The sequence below is a fragment of the Amblyomma mixtum genome, chromosome 8, assembly GCF_055824585.1.
Source record: "Amblyomma mixtum isolate Tamu chromosome 8, ASM5582458v1, whole genome shotgun sequence".
Taxonomy (NCBI): Eukaryota; Metazoa; Arthropoda; class Arachnida; order Ixodida; family Ixodidae; genus Amblyomma; species Amblyomma mixtum.
The window spans coordinates 10,369,215-10,390,820 of NC_143019.1; the positions used below are offsets into that span (position 1 = coordinate 10,369,215).

The 21,606-nt window shown below is 47.8% G+C and overlaps 1 protein-coding gene across 2 annotated transcripts in view; it reads left to right on the forward strand.

Annotated features, from left to right (window-relative positions):
• The first annotated feature begins 837 nt into the window (after positions 1–837).
• Positions 838–21,606, forward strand: part of LOC149331295 (FERM domain-containing protein 8-like) — a 78,044-nt gene continuing 57,275 nt past the window's right edge. The window contains exons 1-2 of one of the 2 annotated variants that reach the window (XM_089556437.1): positions 838–1,004; positions 2,352–2,374. Coding sequence is in view for 1 of the 2 variants with exons in the window: in XM_089556436.1 (XP_089412562.1) it covers positions 978–1,004 (27 nt within the window). In the remaining variant the exon portion in view is untranslated. The remainder of the gene's footprint in view (positions 1,005–2,351; positions 2,375–21,606) is intronic. The other variant, XM_089556436.1, reaches the window with a different exon arrangement.

The following is a 21,606-nucleotide window of genomic DNA, read 5'->3' on the forward strand; positions in this document are numbered from 1 at the left end:
ATTCCAGTTCCAAGATCACAATTGGTGTCAGTTCTCTCAGTTGGAATCTTTACGATATATATGATACGATTACATCTGTTCGCCCCAAAACATTCAGATTAGGAGTGTGACTAAGACTCAGGCAGCTCGTATCGTCGGCGTCTCAGTCACAGGCCCAATCTAAATGGTCTAATATGCATTAAGATAGGAAGTAGACGAGGTAATGAACTACAGCTCTAGGGAGAGATGTGCTACTCATGGTGATGGTGTATACGATGTATAGAGGCGATCGGCATGTAGGCGGAAGGAAAAACATATATTCACAGCGTGCAGTGCGACACCAAAACTAAAAGTACAAAACCTTGCGGCAGCTGTGGGTAGTGTGATTATGAAGTGGTTGTCATTGAAAATGGCTGCGCGATCTAAGTTGTAAATTAGTTGGGAAGTTGCAAAAAAAGAAAAGATATCAAGTTCGTTAAGTGTTGCGCTGCTGTAGAAAAAAATATCAATGTGCAGAGTAGTAGTAGTTTTAGCATAAAGTACTGAAATGTCTTACTACGTATGCAATAAAGAATAACTAAGCTCTTGATCCGCTCAGAAACAATGCGAGTATGGTGACGCGAGCATCGATTGAATGCGGCCAGTGTATGCAGTATCAAAAGCCGGAAATTTCTGAGGCCGGTTGCTATTTTTATTGAGTCTTTGAAACAGAAATCACGCAATATGAACAATGAAGAAGCGGAAGAAGTCCCTTAAAGAAAACACCGGCGGAGACACTAACGCAGGGCACAGAAGTTTCGGTTTCGTTTCTCGCAACTCTGCTTGTGCTCACCAGAGGCCACCAGCGCCCAACATGGCGGCAGCTAGGTCGCTCGGTTGTTTTGCATGACTCCTATCGCGTTAAGTATTTTCATCGTTTCTTTGCAGTCCGTGTGAAAAACCAGCTCGTTTTCACCACTACTACTGCCTCTAGCGTTCACGATACCGAAGCGCTAGACATGGAGTCTAAGGAGGAAGAACTTGAGGTAGGATTTCGTTCTTGAGCTGCCTTCGGAGAGCGGATCATTGCTCCGCGCCTCCGCCTCCGGCATGCGGATAGCGGAGTGTTGTTGCGTGCTCTTTGGAAACGGAAAGCCTAGTGTGCGTGGTTGCTAGGGCCTGATGTTTATAACTAATCATCTAAAACGAATGGTCCGGGCCGTACGGCGCACTTATTTTTAACGCGGCATTGACAAACCCCGGTTTGCGTCGTTTTGGCAGAGCTGCCCGCAGTGGCGGCGAAGGCAGTTTCGCGATAAGTGGGGCAATGGTTCGCGGAAAGTCAGGGAGTCTGTGTTTGCATGAGAATCTTAGACCTATGCGCCTGTTACCGCAGGTAACGGTCTCTCGCGAGCTAAGTTTCGGTGAAGGCAGTTTCCTGTTGTGATAACGTGACGCGCGCGCGGAATTTTCGGATGTTTGTGGACTAGTCCGGCGTATCGCTTGTCGAGGATGCGCGCTAACTGAAACGAAAACTGCGAGAGAGATGCATACTTGAACCTGTGCGCTAAACCAAGTTGTTTTTGTTTGCGTTAGTTGTAGCTGCTGAAACAGCGCAGTTTAGTTTCTCGGAGAGCAGCGTGTTGGGTGGACTGGGCCGAGTTGTCAGGCATATCTGTGAAGTGAAAGTGTAAATTTATTTCTCTTTTCGTCACTACGAGCAGTCTCAGAGCGGAATTGCATTTCGTTTACGTCTTCGTTAATCCTTTGAACGACCTCATCTGGCGCGTTAGAGTATATGCAGTTGCACATAGCCGGACAAGCCAGCACCGCCGCGGTTCAAGGCATCGCAGTAGGACATTTATAAACGGTAGTGTTAAGTGGAAGTTCCACTGCCTAAGTTTGCTATAATCTTATTAAGTTTGGAATCCTGGCGGCGAAGTTGTTACTAGCTGATCTCAACGTTCTCGCTCATTTATTCAGTCTGCATTCATTTGAAGTAGTCGGCCGCAGGCCTGAAGAATTATCAGCGAAATAAGTGGACTGAATTCTGCTGTCGAGCACGTTCAGTTTGTTTCGTTGCTTTCTTGCCTAAGTCAGGAAAATTGAGCACCTGTGTTATATAAACAAATTCTAGACTGAAGGGCATTGAAGCTGCTTTTTCTGAGGCTTTCGCATTTTGCAGCAGAATTGCAGACCAGCCTGCCACAGTTTCTAGTTTTGGCCTGTGCCCGTAGCAACAGCAGTGGATCTCCAAGTTCCCAGGGCATTCTCTCTCTTTACAGGGCTCAAAGCCGCTGAAGTTTCTCGTCTTGCTTTCTGTGCCTCGGGGAAAGGGTGGCACAAAACTACTCACTCTTTTGTGCCTTCCTCTTTTCTCTGTCTCTGCCCAGTGTGCCCACTGTCTCCTTCTGGGGTGAGAGCTTCACGTGGGGTTTTGTGTCGCTGCTGTGTGCTTTGGTTTTCTCCGAGAACCCCCTGTCTGCTCTTCTGCACTCTGCAAACTTGCTTTCTGCCTGCTGCTTCGCTTCTGGTGGTGGGCATCCCAGTACTTCTGTGGCACCGGCCAGGACTCTCGCATACCGATCCTCTCGTAGTAAGTACCTGGTGTGAGGACATCTTGGGCTTGCTGCATGCACTTCTGGTTGTGTGCGTTTGTGGTGCTTCTCCCCTGTCTGTGCCTTTCCTTGCCCTTTCGTCACTTGTGTTGCATGTTGTAGTACCTTACAGATGCCGAGTGTTGTTTTCGAGCACTTTTGTGCATTACATTTGTATTATACTGTGAGCGCAGTGTTGGCAGGGAGGTCTGAGCTGAAGACAAGAATAAACACCTAATCACTTCGACACGTGCAAACTGTGGTGAAACAAGCAGCAGCTTCCTGTTATGTGCCACCCTTGGGCATATGCTTGATAGCTCAACGGGTACATTACAACTGCTGACGTGGTCGCTGCTGAGAAATGACTACGGATTGTGGGACTAGTGCTGCCATCTATGGCACTATTGACAACACACCCCACTAGGTGGCTGTGAGGTGCTGCCACTAGGGCATCTCTCACAATACATGCCAATGCAGCAAGTAGAGGAACAGAGGCTTGACAGAAAAAAAAAAAGGTCAGGGCAGGCATTTTGTCAACTGCTGTGGTTCCATGCTGTTGTGCTTGGTGGAGTAGGGAAGCCAGAGCTTTTTGGTCCTGGGCCTTGCAAACGCCACTGAGGTTCGAAGAAGGTCACTCGGAGTAGTAACAACAAGGTTTATTTCCAAAGAAAAAGTACAAGTGTAGGGACGTGGAACCCTTTTAAGTATAGAAGTTGCATTTATTAGAGTGTGGAACATGAGAACATAACTCATGAACATTAGCTTGGCCACATTCAAAGATTCAGCATAAGGATGCTCGCCTTACGTTGAGCAGTTGAAAAACTTTGTGTTAGCAGCCACGGATGGACTTCAAGTTAACACAGGGCTTGTCTGAGAATGTGACGCTTTGGTAGTTGGGGAGCTCTTTACCTCTGAAAGATAATCAAGTAGACCCTCGTACAGGGCCCATTCACCCAATGTACTGTGTCACAAGCAACATTAGCCGTCCCCAGCTACGCCTATTTGTTGCCTTATTGCATGCCTTATTTCATGCCTCAGGGTATATTGTAGACGTATTTCTATGGTCCATCTAAGCCATAGCTAATGCGCAAAATCACACCGCCCCTTCAAAACATTCACTCCGTTCAGCTCAGTACTACTGTGTTTAACTGTAAAAGGGATGAAAGCCTCAGCTGAGTGGCGAAACCATTCCCAAACTGTAGTGTTCTTTCTGACAAAACAATGATTTATCATCACTTGTATATCAGATGTGTTCAATACTGTGGACATTGTATGTGCGGTTCATTTTTCTGATCTGTGTACCGATAAATTACAGTGTCAGAGCATGGGCTTCGGCTGTACTGTATGGTCATGTGAATGATCCATTACACGCGTGGAAAGCGCTGTTTAAGCTTCCACTGAGAATAACAAGCTGGCGGGTGACACAAAAGCATTGTACAGTTGTGGAGATGATGTCTCTGCGATACCGGAAGTATTGGCGCACAATTTGATTTGCATGTCTTTTGACTTTGTGGGTCGCCTAGAAGGTGTCGACTTACTGACTAGCTTGCTGTGTGTTCTTTTCCTTTCTCTGAATTCATTGCCTAACACCCATTGTGGATGTTGAAATGTACTGACAAGATGCACAAATTACTTTTATGTTATAACCTGAGATCATGCTTTCCAGCTCGAAATGAGGCCACAAGGAGAAACATGGGCAGGCATACTAAGAGTGTTATTGTTTCATAACTGCAGTGAAGAAACATGTTCACGTAGAGAAGAAACACATGGATGAACACTGCACTCACAACTGGCGTTATTGGTAACAGGGCATGCCGAATGCCGAATATCAAGGTTTTTTGGGTTTGTGCTCCACAGAAAGAAACATACTACCATGTGTTAAAGTGAAGCCAGAAACATCATGGTCTTTCTGTTGAGGAAAGGTCAAATTCTAGAGGCTCGACTACTGTGCGATGTCAGTGCATGCTGAAGAACCCCAGGTGGTTGAAATTTCCCGAGCCCTTCACTACAGCGTCCCTGATAGCTTAAATCAGGATGGGACGTCAAACCTTCATTAACCAAACCTGTCAAATTGTGATGTGTACATTAAAATTGGCACATCTCTAATACAGTTATCACTCTCTTTTTCTTATGTATAGGCCACCAGTAGTTCTCGTGCAGTTCCATCCTTGCTCTTGCCTAGAATTCTTGCGCTGTCAAATTGCGGTGCACATTTACTACATGACCTGCAATGCGCAACCAAGCGCATTTTTTTTTTGTTCTTTACATTTCTTTTGTTCTCCCCTAGTCAGTTGCTGTTACAACGGCCAGCTTGACTAACATACACTTTTCGGCATGTAAGTGGTTGTTCATAGACCACTTCTGAAGCGCACTACACATAGGGCATGGTGTGCTTTTCTCAAAACCTCCTTCTTCTTGTCTTCTTTCTGGAGATACGAGGGCACTGTTCGGAAAGAAGCCTCCATGGTGGCTCAGTGGTTATGGCACTCGGCTGCTGACCCGAAAGACACAGGTTCCATCCCGGTCGCGGCAGTCTAATTTTGATGGATGTGAAATTCTAGAGGCTCGACTACTGTGCAATGTCAGTGCATGCTAAAGAATCCCAGGAGGTTGAAATTTCCAGAGCCCTTCACTATAGCGTCCCTCATAGCTTAAATCAGGATGGGACGTCAAACCCCCATAAACCAAACCTTAAACAAAGCTTGGAAAGCTGCACCGGAGTTGATAAAACAAACAGCACCCCAAACCTGTTTGCAACCTTCTTCATGTTATGCGACACTCTAAGTAGGGGGCAACTTCTGGTTGCAAGATTCTGTCAGTTTCTCTTGTCTTCAGGTTTGTTATGCGTGCCTTCACTTTTTTCAGGAGGGTTCCAGCGACAGCTGTCATGACCAACAAAGGGTGGCTCGAAGTCATAAATCTTGCCATTTGGTTCTAAGTTGGTTCTGCATTTTATGAATGTAAGATTTCTCCAGCGCTAATTTCAGACACAAGCTTGCTATGCCTCTTTTTATCGCATTCAAATGAGCTGAATCATGGTAAGAGTTGCCTTTGCTCACACAACGAACTTCACTTTTTAGATTTATGAATCAAGTTGGACAGAGATCATGTGTGTTGGGCATGTGTGTTGGGCATTGTAGGCATGGTGGGGCTGTTTTAAAATGACTCCGTGGTGGTACACTTTCGGCATTTGTACTCCTGACGACAGCTTTCATCTACCATATTTTAGCTGCAAATCTTGGGAATCTCCTTGGAAGCTGAAGTTTCATGTCTGAGGCGGCTGTTTCTGGAGTGTAGGTCGGATAGATTCCATTTTTATTGCACAGTTCTGACCTTTACTGGTCTGATTCCATTGGTGGTACCCTTGAACATGTATGTAGTTAGGGAATGAAGTCTCGAGCATGCGCAACTTGCAATATCGGCGTATAAGAGAAGCCAAATCCAGCTTCCTCCTCCGCAAGTGTGTTCTCTGATCACCACCTCGATAACAAAGCTTCGGTTGCCGCTCGGGTGACCTCAAAACCTTCGTCCCCGATAGTCCCCGATAGTCCCCGATATCTCTGTGACAGCTTCGTGTTGCTGAACCAAGCTCTAACGACGCTAGGTATATCTTAGACAGCGGTCTCGATAGTGACGCGCTGCATCCGTTGACGACTGCAGATATCGCGCGACCTCGACACTGATACGTTTCGCAGCCGTAGTGAGATAAATGCGCTCTCCACCGCTGTTGTGTGGAGAGCGGTCAGAGTTGGAAAGAGCTGCTTTGCGTGCCCGTTTGAAGAGTACAAAAAATTGTGCGGACACTTGGGCAACTACAGTGCTGAAAGGCGAAAGCCGAGGACACTATGCCGTGACGACTTTCGGTGGATGTGACGTCACACCATTCCCGTGGCTATAGATACCCAATTTATACATCTTTCGGGGATCTTAAATGTTAATTACGCTTAATTACACATTTTTTCATCGAATTTGACGCAAATCCGACGTTTTTCAGGCCATTCTGTGACAATTTTCATTTTGCGGTGACGACTTCCGGTGGATGGACGTCACACCGTTCCCGTGGCTACATCGACATCTGCGTTATTTCGGCGCAGTTTTGACATTTTTGTCTGTAATTAAGGAACTAACTATACTTTACAGTCATCAAACTTGGCTTCTAGGTTCATTTTTTCCTCCTCTATCTGAAGCAACCATTGTTTTTCTCCCATCTTTTTTAGTTCCCGAGTTAACACGCTGCCAAAGGTGTGACACCCTCTGCTAACGGACGACAGTATGAGCCATTAAAGGCTTTCGCCTTAAAACTATCGGGTCGAGGTTTTGCTCGAATCGTTGTTTGGGGTATGCGGTGCTGGCTATAAGTGTGTTGCGGGACGCGTCACCTGTTGTTGCTGGTGTCCGGATGTTTGCGTCTCGCTTGAGCGCGAACGCATGCATAGCTGACGCGAGACCGGATGTGTGTGGTCAGCGGGACCGTGTTTAGTTTTGCGGGCAGGCGTTGCGCGAGCCGTCCGCTGAATGAGTGGTTTACCAGCCATTTTGAGCGGATGGTTTAAAGGTGCACTGATGAGGAATCTGAACTCGTATTTTTGCCGCTGAAACTCGAACTGCACGTTCCGAGCGTTCTTAGAAACTCCGAGTTATTGCCCTGTGCGTCCGATTTCCCTAATTTAAATCGGATTAACGTCCGGCTCCCGCCTTTCTTTTTTTTTTAATTCCGCGGAGACTGTGGGAGAAGTCAATCAACCTTTCAGCCAGTCCCGTGGCGGCTTGCCGCTCTGCCATCGACGGAGTGATACGTAGTGATCGGCGAAAGCAAAGAGTCCACGCGTATTTTATTTCCGTGGGCCCAATTTGCAGCTATGTAGTCTCTGACTAGATATATTTATTCACGGAAACCTAAATAAAGAAAAAAAAAACAAAATAAAAGCGAGAGCAAAGCCGCCACACGACTGCCTGAAAGGCACTCCATGCGTTGGTCGACTCCTCCGACCGTCTGCGGGGAATTCAAAAAAAAGGTGGGAGCCGGACGTTAAACCGATTTAATTAGGGAAATCGGCCCCACAGGGCAATACATGGAAGTTTCTAAGAATGCTCGGAACGTGCAGATAGAGTTTCCGCGGCAAAAAGACAAGTTGAGATTCCCCTTCAGTACACCTTTAAGGATTGCGCCACTTTCTCAGCCTAAAGTTAATAATAATTGTAATAGTCATCTAGTCAATCGACCAGTCAGTTTATTTAACTTACTCATTAACAGCCTCGTTGTCCGAGGGCTTGAACACGGAAAAAAACTGGTAAAAAGGATGAAAAACTGTACAGGAAAACATGGTAAGAGTTAGGCAATGTCAAAAGAGCAGAAGTGTAAAGGTCAGTGATTTAATGGATCCGGAACGTCTTGGCAAAATCCACGAAACCACGTCACCCGAAGGCCCTGGTTTGGTTTATGGGGGTTTAACGTCCCAAAGCGACTCAGGGTATGAGGGACGCCGTAGGTGGAGGGCTCCGGAAATTTCGACCGCCTGGGGTTCTTTAACGTGCACTGACATCGCACAGCACACCGGCCTCTAGAATTTCGCCTCCATCAAAATTCGGCTGCCGCAGTCGGGATCGAACCCGCGTCTTTTGGGTCAGCAGCCGAGCGCCTTAACCACTGACCCATCGCGGCGAAAAAAAAAAAAACGCCGGGGGTAGTCGTGATAAAGGTTTAAATAAGTCGTGTGCTTCACGTGAACAGTGCAGTATTTAAGCAGGAATAATTAGAGTAATCACGGGAAAAAAATGCACAGATTGAGAAAGCGAGCAGTAATGGAAATAAAGCTGGACTGTTGGCCTTGAAAGAAGTCTTGCCGCCGGAGCCACTGTTTGTCGATGATTGGTTGATGTTTTTTTTTTTTTTTTTATCGCCCATGCTCCCCCTCCCTCTAACTTCCGCCAGCGATTGCCCAGATCTTTCTTGTAAGGCTTGAAAAACGCTGCTTAGCCCTGTAAATGTTTTAAAGGAAAAAATAGAGGAAAAAAACGAAGGTCATATCGTTTGTATGGTTGCGTAGTCTGGTGCTGTTCTGGTTGGCCTAAATTCTTTTCGCGCTGACATCTTCGGCCACGTGTTAGGCAAGCATTGGGTGATATTCCAAAATAAGTGCGCTCTGGACAGTCGGCGCCTTTAGCATTTTCTTCACCTGTGTCATGCAGCTGTTTACGAAGATGTAGTACAGCTTAATTAGTGACGCTGAAGTGATCCTATAGTCGCCAACTTCGTTTCAGTATTTTCGTTTTCTTTTTTCGGTGTCACATGTCAAGTTGGCTGGACGCCATCAAAACTGTTAGTCATATACCCTTGATAACCGCCTTGATGTTTCATTGCTCGCTAGCGTATTTTTGATAATTTAACTTTTTTTTTATCGCAAGGGCGACTTGGTCAGACAGCACCATGACTAATGTGCTTTTGCTCTGGTCGAGATGACGTCGAAAACCAAATTTTTCCTACCGTTCCATCCCAGGGAAACCGAGCACCAGGCCAGGGGAAAAGCTCCTGCTCCTTGAAAACCGGTGTGTGCCCGGTGGCATTGGAAATAATTGAATCCCGAACCTCTCGCATACGTAACACATTTTTACAGTGAAAGCTCTTAAAGGAACGTTTCCGTATTCTGCGGCGTCGTTGGCGTTCTCGGCGTAACACAGCACCGCGCCGACTGGCCCACATGCAGTGGCGTCACGCATGACGTTACTTCGACGCGCCACACTGATTGGTCCGCATGCAGTGGCGTCACACATGACGTCACTGCAATGCACCACGCTGATTGGTGTGAACTCATGCAGCGACGTCACTAGTGACAGAATAGGGACATCACGCGTCAGAGGAAGGTAAAAATAATAGCCAATAAACATATCTTATTCATCACCTCAGCATCTTTAACTGAATCTCATTAAACTATGGTTAGCTTCCTTCGAGTCTTCTCTCTCGTATGAAATTTCCGATAAGGTATCGATCGCCCTTGTTGCCCGCGCTGTGTCGATGTTCACGGGCATGCTATGCTCACTTTTAAGGAGAATTTTTTTTTTTATTTTCAGTTCACTATTCCTGTAGGTTCCTCACTTTCAAAATGTATATAATTTTTCCTCCATAAGTTTAGCATGGTCCCTGAGGGGCGCCGCAGTTGAAGTCAGCTGATTTCGACCGCGTGCGACGGTGTACCATGGCCCGAGAAAATAAAGAAAAAAAAATCGGACTTATGCGCCGTTGCCTTCGTTTTTTTTTTTTTTTTTTTTTTTCACGGAAGGAATGTTGTCGGCATTTGCGATTTGCTTTTCCCCGCTAGGCACTGCATGACTAAAGCAATAGTGTAACGTGCGAAAGCGCCCGCAGCCAAGTCGTGCCGCTCAATTAACTAATCGTCCTCGAATCACTCGCCGATCGACGAGCGCAGTCATTCCTCTCGTTTTCCAGATTTGGCGATTGTTTTGTTCTCTCGAGTCCAGTTTCGCGCCTCTTATCTGACGCAACAACGTCCTCTAAGTTTCTCCGTTGGCGAGTGTGAGTTGGCCTAACTCCCCGGCTGTTTCGCCGCATTTCTCTTTGCTTCTTTTTTGTTTGTTTTCCCCGCTTCTGACGACGTATACGCGCGCAGCGCACAGTCACTCTTGGCCGTGCCGCTGCTTACGTGTCCGGCTTTGCTTATTCAAATTTTTCTTTTTTTTTTATCGCTACGAAAGCGAAAATATGCGACGTAGCGGATTTTCGAAATCGGGACCACTCTGTACCAGCTCCGTGGCGGTCGCAGTGTATACCTCAGCGGCTGAAGCATATTCCGACTCCAATCGGTTCTTGCAGTCGTGCGAATTGCTTATCGTGCGTGAATGAAAGGGAGAGGGGGGGGGAGAGAATGCCTGAAAGTGAGCCAGTTGGACATTGCAGCTCGAAAAGAGAGAAACTGATGGGGGTGGAATAACCTTCTTCTCCTCTCACTGTTTTGGTTGTCGATTTCTCAATACTCGTAATTCTTGTTGTCTTCCACTTTTAAGCTTTGTTCTAATCTTTGTTTAGATACATTTTTTTTCTCCCCGCGGCAGTTTATATCCTCCATCGGCTAACGCTTTGCCCGAAGGCCGGTGGACGCCCGTGGTAGCAGTGCGTATAGCGGCATACGTGCTTACTCCGTGTGGGAAAAAGAACGGTCGACCTAGCAACACGTCCGTGTGTGTGTCTTTCTGTCTCTATCGATATCTTTTTGCGTTTTATTTTTCTGTTAGCACCGGGCGTGTTCCGCCTATTCCGCGTCGTGCGTGTGTGTGTGGCGGAATAAAATTAAAAATAGGTTATTGCACGGTATTTGCGGGGCCGGGAGAAAGTGGATTAAAGCGAGATACAGCGCCTTGCTCGCCGCCGCGGCTTTCCTTGACTCCGTTCACGCGCGGATTTAATTCTCCTCGAACGTGTCCAGTCCGTTTGTTGTTTTCTTTCTTTAGTTAACATTTTTTTTGTTGTCTTAGTTCTTGTACCACATCGCGAAGTGTCCGAACTGGAGTCGATAAAAAGTTTTGCTCCTTTTTTGTCTGGTGTTTTGAATTGCGGCTTTACTTACGCCCGCGCTTATCGTTGGGCTCCCGCCTAATTAATTCTTTTCCGCCTTTAATTTTTCTTTTATTGTTTTCCTCTCGAGATCATTCACTGCGGGACAGTCTCATCTTCCTCGTTCACTTTTATAGAGCGCATTGGCCCGTACCGTTTGACGGCTCCTTGGGAACTTCTTTGAACTTGCCGATTCGGGCGGGCGGGCGGGCCTGTGGGTCTGAAGACGTCCCGATTGTCGCCCCCTCTGGCGGATGCTTTAAAAATAGCGAAGCCCCAATTAGGGCGGGACTCTTTTACACCTTCGTGAGGTGGCTTGCAAAACTTCGGACAAAACTTTGATGGGGATGATTGGATTTTATTGGCGTGAGGGCACCTTGGCCGAAGGGCGCCACGGTTAATGTGTTTTGTGGGTTGCCGACGGTGAGTAACCGACGGTGAGTAGCCGACGGCTGTAGGCATCGACTCTTGCTTTTCCCGCGTTATAGAAGTTTGCTGGGTCGCGGTTCAGTCGGCTTTCCTGATATATGCGACATTTAGTAAACGGAGCAGGCGGAGGCGGATGGTCAGGTAGGCGGGTGAGATTAGGAGATTAGCCCGCCGCGGTGGCTCATTGGTTATGGCGCTCGGCCGCTGGCCCGAAAGACGCGGGTTCGATCCTGGCCGCGGCGGTCGGATTTTGATGGAGGCGAAATTCTACAGGCCCGTGTGCTGTGCGATGTCAGTGCACGTTAAGGAACCCCAGGTGGTCGAAATTAACTGAAGCCCTCTACTACGGCATCCCTCATAGCCTGAGTCGTTCTGGGACGTTAAACCACCACAGTCCAGAAGTTTTTTGGGGATCGGGTGGTCGGCAGTTAGCGCGGGGTATATGGGTCCTTTGGAGGCGAGCGGATGAGGCCTTTGTCTTGTACTGGACAGTAGTTAGCCTGGTTATCATGATCATGATGATGAAAGTACCTGTGCAGTCGCATTTAGTCCTTGCTACCCCGAACTTCTTGAATGTAAACTTATATGAATGGATATTAAGGCGAATATGGCAGTGTAGCAACGCGCACTTGATGTGGAGACGTCGGAATACAGGATAAACATTGTTTCGAGGGGTGCGCTTGCTGCAAGGCGTGAAAGTGTCTACCACTGGAACGAGGAAGAGGGAACTTTTTAGTTTGGCCTCTTATTAAGCATCCAAGACGTTGCACTGCAGGTGAGCCGAGTTGTATGATCCTTGTAGATCGCGTACAACTTTGCAAGAACGGGGTCAGCAGATGTCCCAATGTCGCCAACCGATTTTCATGATGCTGCGGTTAATCCAGTTAAACCGTGGTTTATCTCCTTTCATCTTCCAGTCCTTGCGATGTCACCATAGCAGGTCAGAGGATATTAACCACCACGTCATGAGAATCGGCCGACGCCATTGGCGCGTCCCTCAGATGTCCCTAAGAGGTCATTTGAGGGACATTTGTCGCTTCCTTCGTGTGTTGCATCGGACTATGCCTCTCTGAAAACAAAATATTTCCCTTTTTATACATTGCTGGCGAGCGCGTGCTCTTGTGAACGGTCCATCTTGACATTGCGGGATGGGCTCGATCGCGATCCGTACGCACGAAGAAAAAAAAAAAAACAGCAGACAGCTTAGTGCGGTTGTGCGCGGAAGGTCGTGCAGGAGCACTAGTTACGTGCTAAAGGTACTTGACCTCAAGGCCTTTACCGTAAATGTCTTTACCCGGAAGGAATTTACCTTGAAAGCCTTTGACGAAGGTCTTTACCGCATCGCTCTTTGACCTAAAGTTGAGGCCTTCTCGCTGAAGGCATTTATACCTTTAAGGCAGATGGGTCGCCTGCCACAAAGCGGGATTCAGGTACAGCCTTTGTCAAAAGTAAAATGGCTGCATGGTTTGCTTCTCATTCGTACAGTAAAGCCCTCACGGCTTCCCTAAAGATCAAAAAGTTCTTCGAAGGTGAGGACAGGGGTTCTCCTTACCGTACAGAGATTTATAGCTTGAGGGCTGGCACAATAGCTTTAATATGTGACTGAGTAGCAAACCATGGAGCCTGGTTATTTTTGACATAGACTGTACGTATATACGTACGCTCAAAATCGGAAAATGCGCCTAATAGGGCTATACTGCCCCCAGAAATACAGAAAATATGGAACTCGATTGCACAAATGTAGAGCATTTCGCGCGCCGCCACGGTTCTTCGCTTTTCGTCCGAGCTTTGAATCGACCGCTGCCTCCAGCTATACAGCAAGGCGCTGTGGGGCTGCGGGGCATCTGTGTAACCTCGGCGAGCTCATTTTTAATTCGTCCCTGTGTGTATAGTATACGCCGGGTCTATCGCTTCGCTCTTTTTCCTCGTGGCGCCACTCCGATTTGATGTGTGGACCATGACCCTCGCACACGCGCGGTTGACCGCAAAAAAGCCTCCCCGCGCGTGCTCCCGAGAGACTCGTGGAAAGCGAAGGAAAAGCAACCCAGAGAAGAAGAAAACAAAAAAAAAACAACGCGGTGGCTTCGAGTTGAAACGAGGAAGCCAGATAGTGTATTGCCTCTCTGCCGGCCGTCCGTCCGGTGGAGCGGCGTGTATGTGCGGCGCGAACGGTCCACACCGCTGTGTGTGCTTAATTCGTATTAAGTTCTGCTTTCGCGGTTTCGCTATGCGCGTATTGCTACGGGCCAAGGACCCGGCATTGCTTGCTGCGTTTGTCTTTACTGCTAAGCCTCGTCGCTCGGTGCTGTGCTGGCTTCCCTGCCTCTTGAAGGTGTGTTGCAAACCGCAGCAGTGCGATTCAGGGAACAGAATAAAGTTGAAAAGGTGGGGGGGGGGGGGGGGGGGGGAAGGGTGGTTCGTGGTTTATCGCTTCTGTCCTCTCGCCCGTTCTTTTTTTCTTTTGCGGTGTGCCAGTTACATGCCTCAGCCTGGGCCTTATTTATTGGCCGGTTTTCCGTTGGACAAGTAGTACAGTTTGCAGTTCATTAATTCATCCGTTCCCGTGAACGCTCACGGCGCTGGACGAGCCCAGACGCGTGGTTTACGCTGACCACCCATCTTTCTCGAGCAGAGGTGGGCTTCGTACTCGAGGGGAGGCACCGAAGGAGTCATGTCACGTGGTCTGCGTGGCGAATAACTTGAGCATACTGCGCGACTTGCGGCGTGGATGGCCTGGACATCATCATCAGCCTGACAACGCTCACTGCTGACCGAAGGCCTCTCCCACGTCTCTCCAATTAACCCTGTCCTTTGCCAGTTGCCGGCACTGTATCCCCGCAAACTTCTTAATATCATCCGCCCACATAACTTTCTGCCGCCCCCTGCTTCGCTTACCTTCTCTTGGGATCCACTTCGTTACCCTTAAGGACCAGCGGTTATGTTGCCTTCGCATTACATGCCGAGCTCGAGCCCATTTCTTCCTCTGGATTTCGACTAGGATGTCATTAGCGGCCGCGTTTGTTCTCTCACCCACTCCGCCCGTTTCCGAGTTCTCAACGTTACACCTATCATTTTTCTTTCCATAGCTCGCTGTGTTGTTCTTAACTTAAGCTGAACCCTCTTTGTTAGCCTCCACGTTTCTGCCCCATAGGTGAGTACCGGTAAGATACAGCTCTTGTATACTTTTCTCCTGAGGGATATTGGTAAACTGCCATTCATGATCTGAGAGAACCTGCCATCTACGCTTCACCTCATTTTTATTCTTCTGGACTCCCTTGGACACCGTGAAGTTTGAAGCAGACTTTAAATCCAGCGCCCCGCCGTGGTGGCTCACTGGTTACGGCGCTCGGCTGCTAGCCCGAAAGACGCGGGTTCGATCCCGGCCGCGGCGGTCGAATTTCGATGGAGGTGAAATTCTAGAGGCCCGTGTGCTGTGCGATGTCAATGCACGTTAAAGATAAACCCCAGGTGGTCGAAATTTCCGGAGTCCTTCACTACGGCTTCCCTCATAGCCTGAGTTTCATTGGGACGTTAAACACCCCATAAGACCAAAACCCAATTTCAGTCGAATGGCGGGAAAGAAAATTGCTCCATTAAATTCAATTTTCTTAGAGCTGCCGAATAATAGTCAACGTATTCAGAGAGAATCCATCTATTGATTTCTGCTGAGAATCCTCCCCCCCCCCCCCCCCCCCCCCCCCCCCCCCCCCCCCCGCCTTTTTTTTTTCAATTTTTATGTTTCCTGGGCAGCACGTTTCCCCGGTGTCGCGTTCTTCAGCGTGCGTGTCTTGTCTTTTTAGCGCTAGTTGGCGTGTCGACAGCTGTGTTTCTTTCCGACGTGCTGTACAGTTTTTGCGAAAGTAACCAGGCTGCATGGTTTGCTCCGCATTGGTATAGTAGAGCCGTCATGGCTTCCGTAAAGATCAAAAAGTTGTTTGAAGGTAAGGACAGGGGTTCTTCTTACCATACAGGGAATTAGAGCTTGAGGGCTGTCCAACTGAGAAGCAAACCGTGCAGCCTGGTTACTTTTGGCAAAGACTACATCTTGATTGTGCATTTCATTCCATGCGCATACTTACCGGCTGATGCTCACGGAGGAGCGCCAGTCCCATCCAGTTCGGTGTCGTCCTTGCGTTTTTGTGCTCTATATCTACTAGAAACAAACAAAAAAATTGTACAGTCGTCGTCAATGTAACAACAAACCTGAACGACACTGTGGTTGCACAATGCAGAAGCAAACGCGACCCCACCGCAGGTCCATTATGCGCACTCCGGGAGGTTTTCTTTTCAACCAAGATTTGGGGGGAATAAAAAGGAGTAAAAAAAAAAATGCGGTAAGTGGTGGGCGGGGGAGAACGGATGGAACTGTGTCTGTGTGTTCGGGGCGTGGAAACGGGTCATGATCTCCCCCCGCCGGAGCAACGGGGTCACGGGTCAAACTTCTTTTTCTAATGCAAATACCTTCGCTTCCCTCTCTCGCTGACATTCAAAGCGGCCGGGCGCCACGGCACGGCGGCAGCCACAAACGACGGCCCCCTCGCTGTCGGCTTTGTGGTGAAGTTTCAAAGAGCCGACGTCGAAATAATAGGCCTCGGTTTAAAAATTACGTGCACGGTTGAGGACAGCACGAAACCGCCGAGCTTGGTGCCTAGGCTGTCTTGTCTTCGTTGAGCTACCAGTACTAAGCAGGCATATCTTATTGGTGGTCAAATGTTTAAGGGAATCCCCCAAGGTGGAGTGGATTTGAAACTTTGTTGACCAACACCGTTCCCACTTCGAGTTATTGATCAATTCGCTCTCGCCCTGCCATAAGCTTGCCGTCCCGGTTATAGCTCAGTTAGAGCGACTGCTCCGGCGAAGCGGTGGTCCCGGGTTCCAACCCCGTTCCAGGACGAATTTTTCTTTAACTACGAAGTTTCTGAGCAAGCTGTTAAGCGTCCCTTTGTAGCCGTATGGCTACGTTCGGGTGGATGTCAATGAGTAATTACTCGCTTATTGCACACCTTTTTGCTTTGTTCGTGATCTTTTTGCTCTGTTTGTTTATTATAATTTAGTTCGTTTAATTTTAGCGGGTAACTACAGCAAGTGCACTTGGAACTTCGCTTAAAGGGGCCCAGAAACACAATCTTAGTTAACTGTTTTGCCTGTTGATTGCATACAGTGAGTTGTAATGGTGCTATTAGCGTCGGTAATACCGCGTACATTCCGTTTTTTAATATTTTAATGTCCTCCCAAAAACAACTTCATGGCTCTGATGGTGTCGCCACACAGTGGCGGGTTTTTAGCAGCGGATATGACATCACCTGGCGCGAGCTTGATGACCGGACAAACAGTAAATATCCTGCAAATTGTGTGAATAAATAGAGACACATTTTGTCACCTGTCTGCGTTTTATATTAGATCAACAAAAACAATTTGTTTGTCTTAGATAAAAGCCCTGCAAAGCAAGTAAAATAAAAATACACCACCAGGGGCGCTCTGGCATGGAAACAACGCTGCCAGTCTCACAGAGAGCAGGCAACCATGGAGTACAAACTTCCGCGACGTGCTCTGGCTGGCTGTTTTGATTGGTTGCGCCAGGTGCCGTCATTGGGAGAGCGAAATAGGAGTGGGAAGCCCCGCCAAAATCGAGTTGAGGGCAGCGTTTTGTTTGCTTGTATTTTGAAATTTCTTCACTGAATAACTCCCGTTCCTGTGCATCGATTCCTGTAATTCTTTTTAAGTCAGCATCTGTGTGACATAAAGAACCCACCTGAAGTATAGCCGGTATTCAACCAGGCAGTGTTTCGCAGCCCCTTTAAGGCCGGGCGAGGGCGAATTAGTGCTTTGCTCCGAGGTTCAGAAAGGTGCTTTACTTCCATCTATGTCTGGATGACATAGATGTCCGTCTGTGTCTACGTGAGTCGATCCTTCTAGGCGTTTCAATCTGCGGACCCACTATAGTGTTTACATGATGACATATTGCGTGCCCTTGCGGGTTACGCATAAGAGGTTGGAGGGCGCTTATTTTCCTCAAGGAGTACTTTTTTGCTTGAACATTGTTGCGTTGTGTGTATGTTGTGCGTCCTAGTAGGTGGGTGCGGTAAACCATAATATACTGATTTCGTTCACATCAATTTGTGCATATTAAGTGCATTTCGCTTGCTGCAAGGTGCTCGACGGTAAAGAAACAAACCGACGTCAGTGCTAAGACTGGAATCAAGAGTGGGCTTTCAAAATATGAGAAAGAAAAATGCGCCAACCGAGGGCGTTAAGGAAGTGTTGTGTCCTGAACAGGAATATGGTTCATCACCACCATCAGCCTGTGTACGTCCACTGCAAAAAGGAAGCTTCTCCCCACCCAATGGGCATTAAAACTACTTTGGATGGCCTGTGGACGTTTAGGACGTCCATGGGACATCCATGGGACATCCAAGGAAGTATCGATGACCATTGGGCCATTAACCCCCAATTAGGCGCTAGCTGCGGCCGCTTTATCGCCGCAGACATCCTGATCTCCCGCAAACGGGAATGATTAGCAGCTCGAATTGGTCATTTAATTACGTGACGTAGCTCAGTTGGCAGGCGTTGGAGCCAGGGAGAAGGGGGTGTCAGCGCTTCCCGTCCGTTAATTCAGAATCCGAGTGGTGGTATTGGATCCCAGGTGCAGCCCGGAGTCCTGAAGCTCTAGGCAGTGTTACTAATGCGAAGTGCAATTCGCTTATATCACTAAGTAGTGCCATTACTTTTGTTGCTGACCAGCCGCATTTTGTTCTTTCGTTAGTCGTCCCAGACAGAAAGAGTTGCAAGCGACGTGAAGGACAACTCTTAGTCGTATTCGAGAGCCAAGCTCCATTTTTCCTTCTGCGTCGAACTATTGTGGAAGAAGACATCGAATTAAGAGAAGCGCTTTTAGACTCCGCGTGTATGTCTTCTTTCATACACGTTAATCTTTGTACAAAAAGCTCGTCTTAACTACTTCTGTGTGTTAATTAAAGTAAGAATTGCCCGACAACAAATTTATTTACAAAATAATAAAAGCATGCTCTACTCTGATGCTTGGTGAGTAAATTTCGGTGGCGTGTTGCCCTCTCATCGCCTGTACCGGTACTCAGCAGTCGACAACGGTCTTAGTTGGGATACTCCTAGGGCTAGTATGAGCTATCGTGTCTATTCTTCGGTCAAGTTCAAGTTCAAGTTTTATTACACAGAAAAAACATACAAAGTTCACGGTGAATGAGGCATCTGGATCCTTAGCCAGTGGCTAGTTTCGGATCCATTACAAACATGTTACAAATCTAGGCAGTTGAACAAGGCTGAACATACAAAACTTATAACTAATATAATGCAATAAAAATAATCAATTCAACAGTAAGGGGAGGTGTATTGTTCTGATAGCATGTACTTTTTAGAGCAGGTGCAATGTTCGAGATGGACTTAATGCTGAATGGGATGATATTCCAAACTTTAGCGCTGACAAATGCTATGCTTCTACGTCCGTATACATTGTGTGTTGTGGGTAAATTGAGGTTATTGTTGTCAGCGTGTCTAGTGTGACTTGAAGGAAGCTTCAGAATGGAAGAATTGTAAGGTATATCCGCTTTAATAATAGTGCTCACCAAGAGCGCTGTTTTCTAATCGCGAATTATACGAAAACGCATGATGTTGAGGTCTCTTGGCCTCGCACAATTAGAATGCGGGATTTTGGTGACAGCGTTTAACATCATCATCATCATCAGCCTGACTACGCCCACTGCAGGGCAAAGGCCTCTCCCGTGTGTCTCCAATTAATCCTGTCCTTTGCCATATGACGGCGTTTAACATACTTCTGTAATCTGCTGGCACACCTCCTAACGAAAGTTCGGGTCACTGAGTTATACGTCATACTATTCCCACGTGGTGCATTCTTTGGAAGAGATAACAGCCTGAGAGAGATTCTTTTATTTACTGGCTGCGTCGTCGAACTTGGGAAATGTACCTTGAGTTCCGTTCTTCGTTACAGGGAATATATGTCAATAACAGGCGTCGGTAACTCTAGCAGTTTGAACGCTAATTAGGGTGTGCCTTGTCACGCTGTGCAGACCTATGCGGAGCGAATGCTTTTTCCCAGACTCCGATTGGACCGACCATGCGTCCCCCCCCCCCCCCCCCTCCCCCTCCATCGCCCGCTGAACGCAACTACCGCCGAGATGACCACGCAGAGTGGGTCACCGGTGTGGCGCGGCCGTTTTAGACAAAAGCGCTGGAAAGTCGATAACAAAAGGCTCGGAACGGCCCTGGCAGGGGGGGGGGGCAGTGAAGAACAACACCAACAACAACAAAAGAACGAAGATGAATAGGAAAGGATGGAAAGGCTTAGTTGTGCCTGGGATCCAGTTGAAAAGGAAACGGCATCGCTGTGGGGGAAAAAAAAGTATATACGCAAGTGGAAAACCGCTTTGTTTGCGGAGACTGTGGCCGCCATCCCTAATTGAAAAGTCGTGTCTATGCGTAGCTAGGGGACAGTCCGGGAGGTAGGTATTGGCTCTGTGGGCGTGCTTGCGAGCTCGCTCGGATAGCGCAATCATATATACGCTTTGGGCTGCAAGAGTTGGCGTGTCTTTGAAACTTTCGCAAAAGCCGGCGTTTCGAGATTTAGGAGAAAGAAACGAACAAAAACTAAAGAGTTAAGGGTTAGCTGGAAGGAGAAAGCGAAGTTTTGGTGCTTAAGCGTGTGTGTGTGTGTGTGTGGGGGGGGGGGGGGGGGGGGGGGAGGGGGTGATTTAGCGGTAAGTATGCAGTGCACGTTATTTAAGCCGCCGCGCATTGGCGAACGGGGTAGCGTAATCTGTGTGCGCTGTTATATAGCGTTGTCTTGCGCCATACGGATCGCACGCTAAGCTCGGTAACGCGCAGTAGCCCGCGTATTTATTCGTGGCCCATCAGTGTTAAGCGCGGCGGTGATTTAATCTGCTTCTGTGCGGGCAGTTCAGGTTGCGTTTCTATTTTTAACTCCACTCTGCGTTGTGGTTCAGTAATTCTTCCCCCTCCCCCTTTCCGAGCTCTTCTTTTCTTCTTGCCATTGCGGCTATCGTATAATTAAGACGGCGCCTTCGTTTACCGAATGTTTTATGGGTCCGAGAAAAGCGCGCTCGGTGTGTTGCTTGCGCTCGCTTTAATCCTATCGTGAGGCGATCGTAGAGCAGTTGAGTTTCGAGGCCTTGTATTTTTAGGTAAGTGCAACTTTTCCTGCCGGGCCGAGCGTGTGTGTATGTCTGCATATGGGGGGGGGAGGTGATTTGCTGATGCACGGAAATGTAATTATCTCGGACGCGTTCGAACCGCCGCGCATAATTGGCGGGAGTCTGGTGAAGTATATAGATCCGGAAAGTGCGGTATCGAGCTCCATTGTGTTCGACCGCTCTGTTTATGGTGCTAGCATGCGCGGTTTGTTCTGGACGTGAGTAGTGTATATATGTGCGTGCAATTTTTTCCTGCGGTCGTTCCCGACTAAAACCCAATCGAGTGGCTGAATAATTAAGGACGATCGTAGTCACTGAGTTGTTGCTAGTATTATTTCTTTTGCAGTTTCTGAAAGATATACTTTGGGTCGGTTGTTTTCGGTCCGAGCATAAGGCGGATATCGGTTATGTATGGAGTCCGTAAAATGCAGACAAACTAGCGAACGGAGCACCGTCTGCATAGGTGTAGATAAGGATAAGTAACGGCAATTTCGAAACTTACCGACTGTGGTAAGGCCGGCTTTTATGGGAGTCTAAGCGACATGACGTTTTCAGAGTTTTTGTTGTTTTTTTTCTCCCAGTAACTGTGCACAGTGCCTTGTAAGGGGCGGGGAACTGGAAATGATATGTTTCAGAGTGCGCTTTGTTTTATATTCAAATATAACTTAAATCTGCCCTGAAGCTCCGCCCACATTTAGGACCACCCGCACAGAATTCCGCCACGACGAAAAAGAAGACCCCTGTTGGAACTTTACTTGGTACATAAGCAGACAGCTAATCACAAGGAAAAAATGTCAAGCTCTACCATTTTAATACCTGGCTTGTCTACTAAAATGAAACATTAAAAAGCTGATTT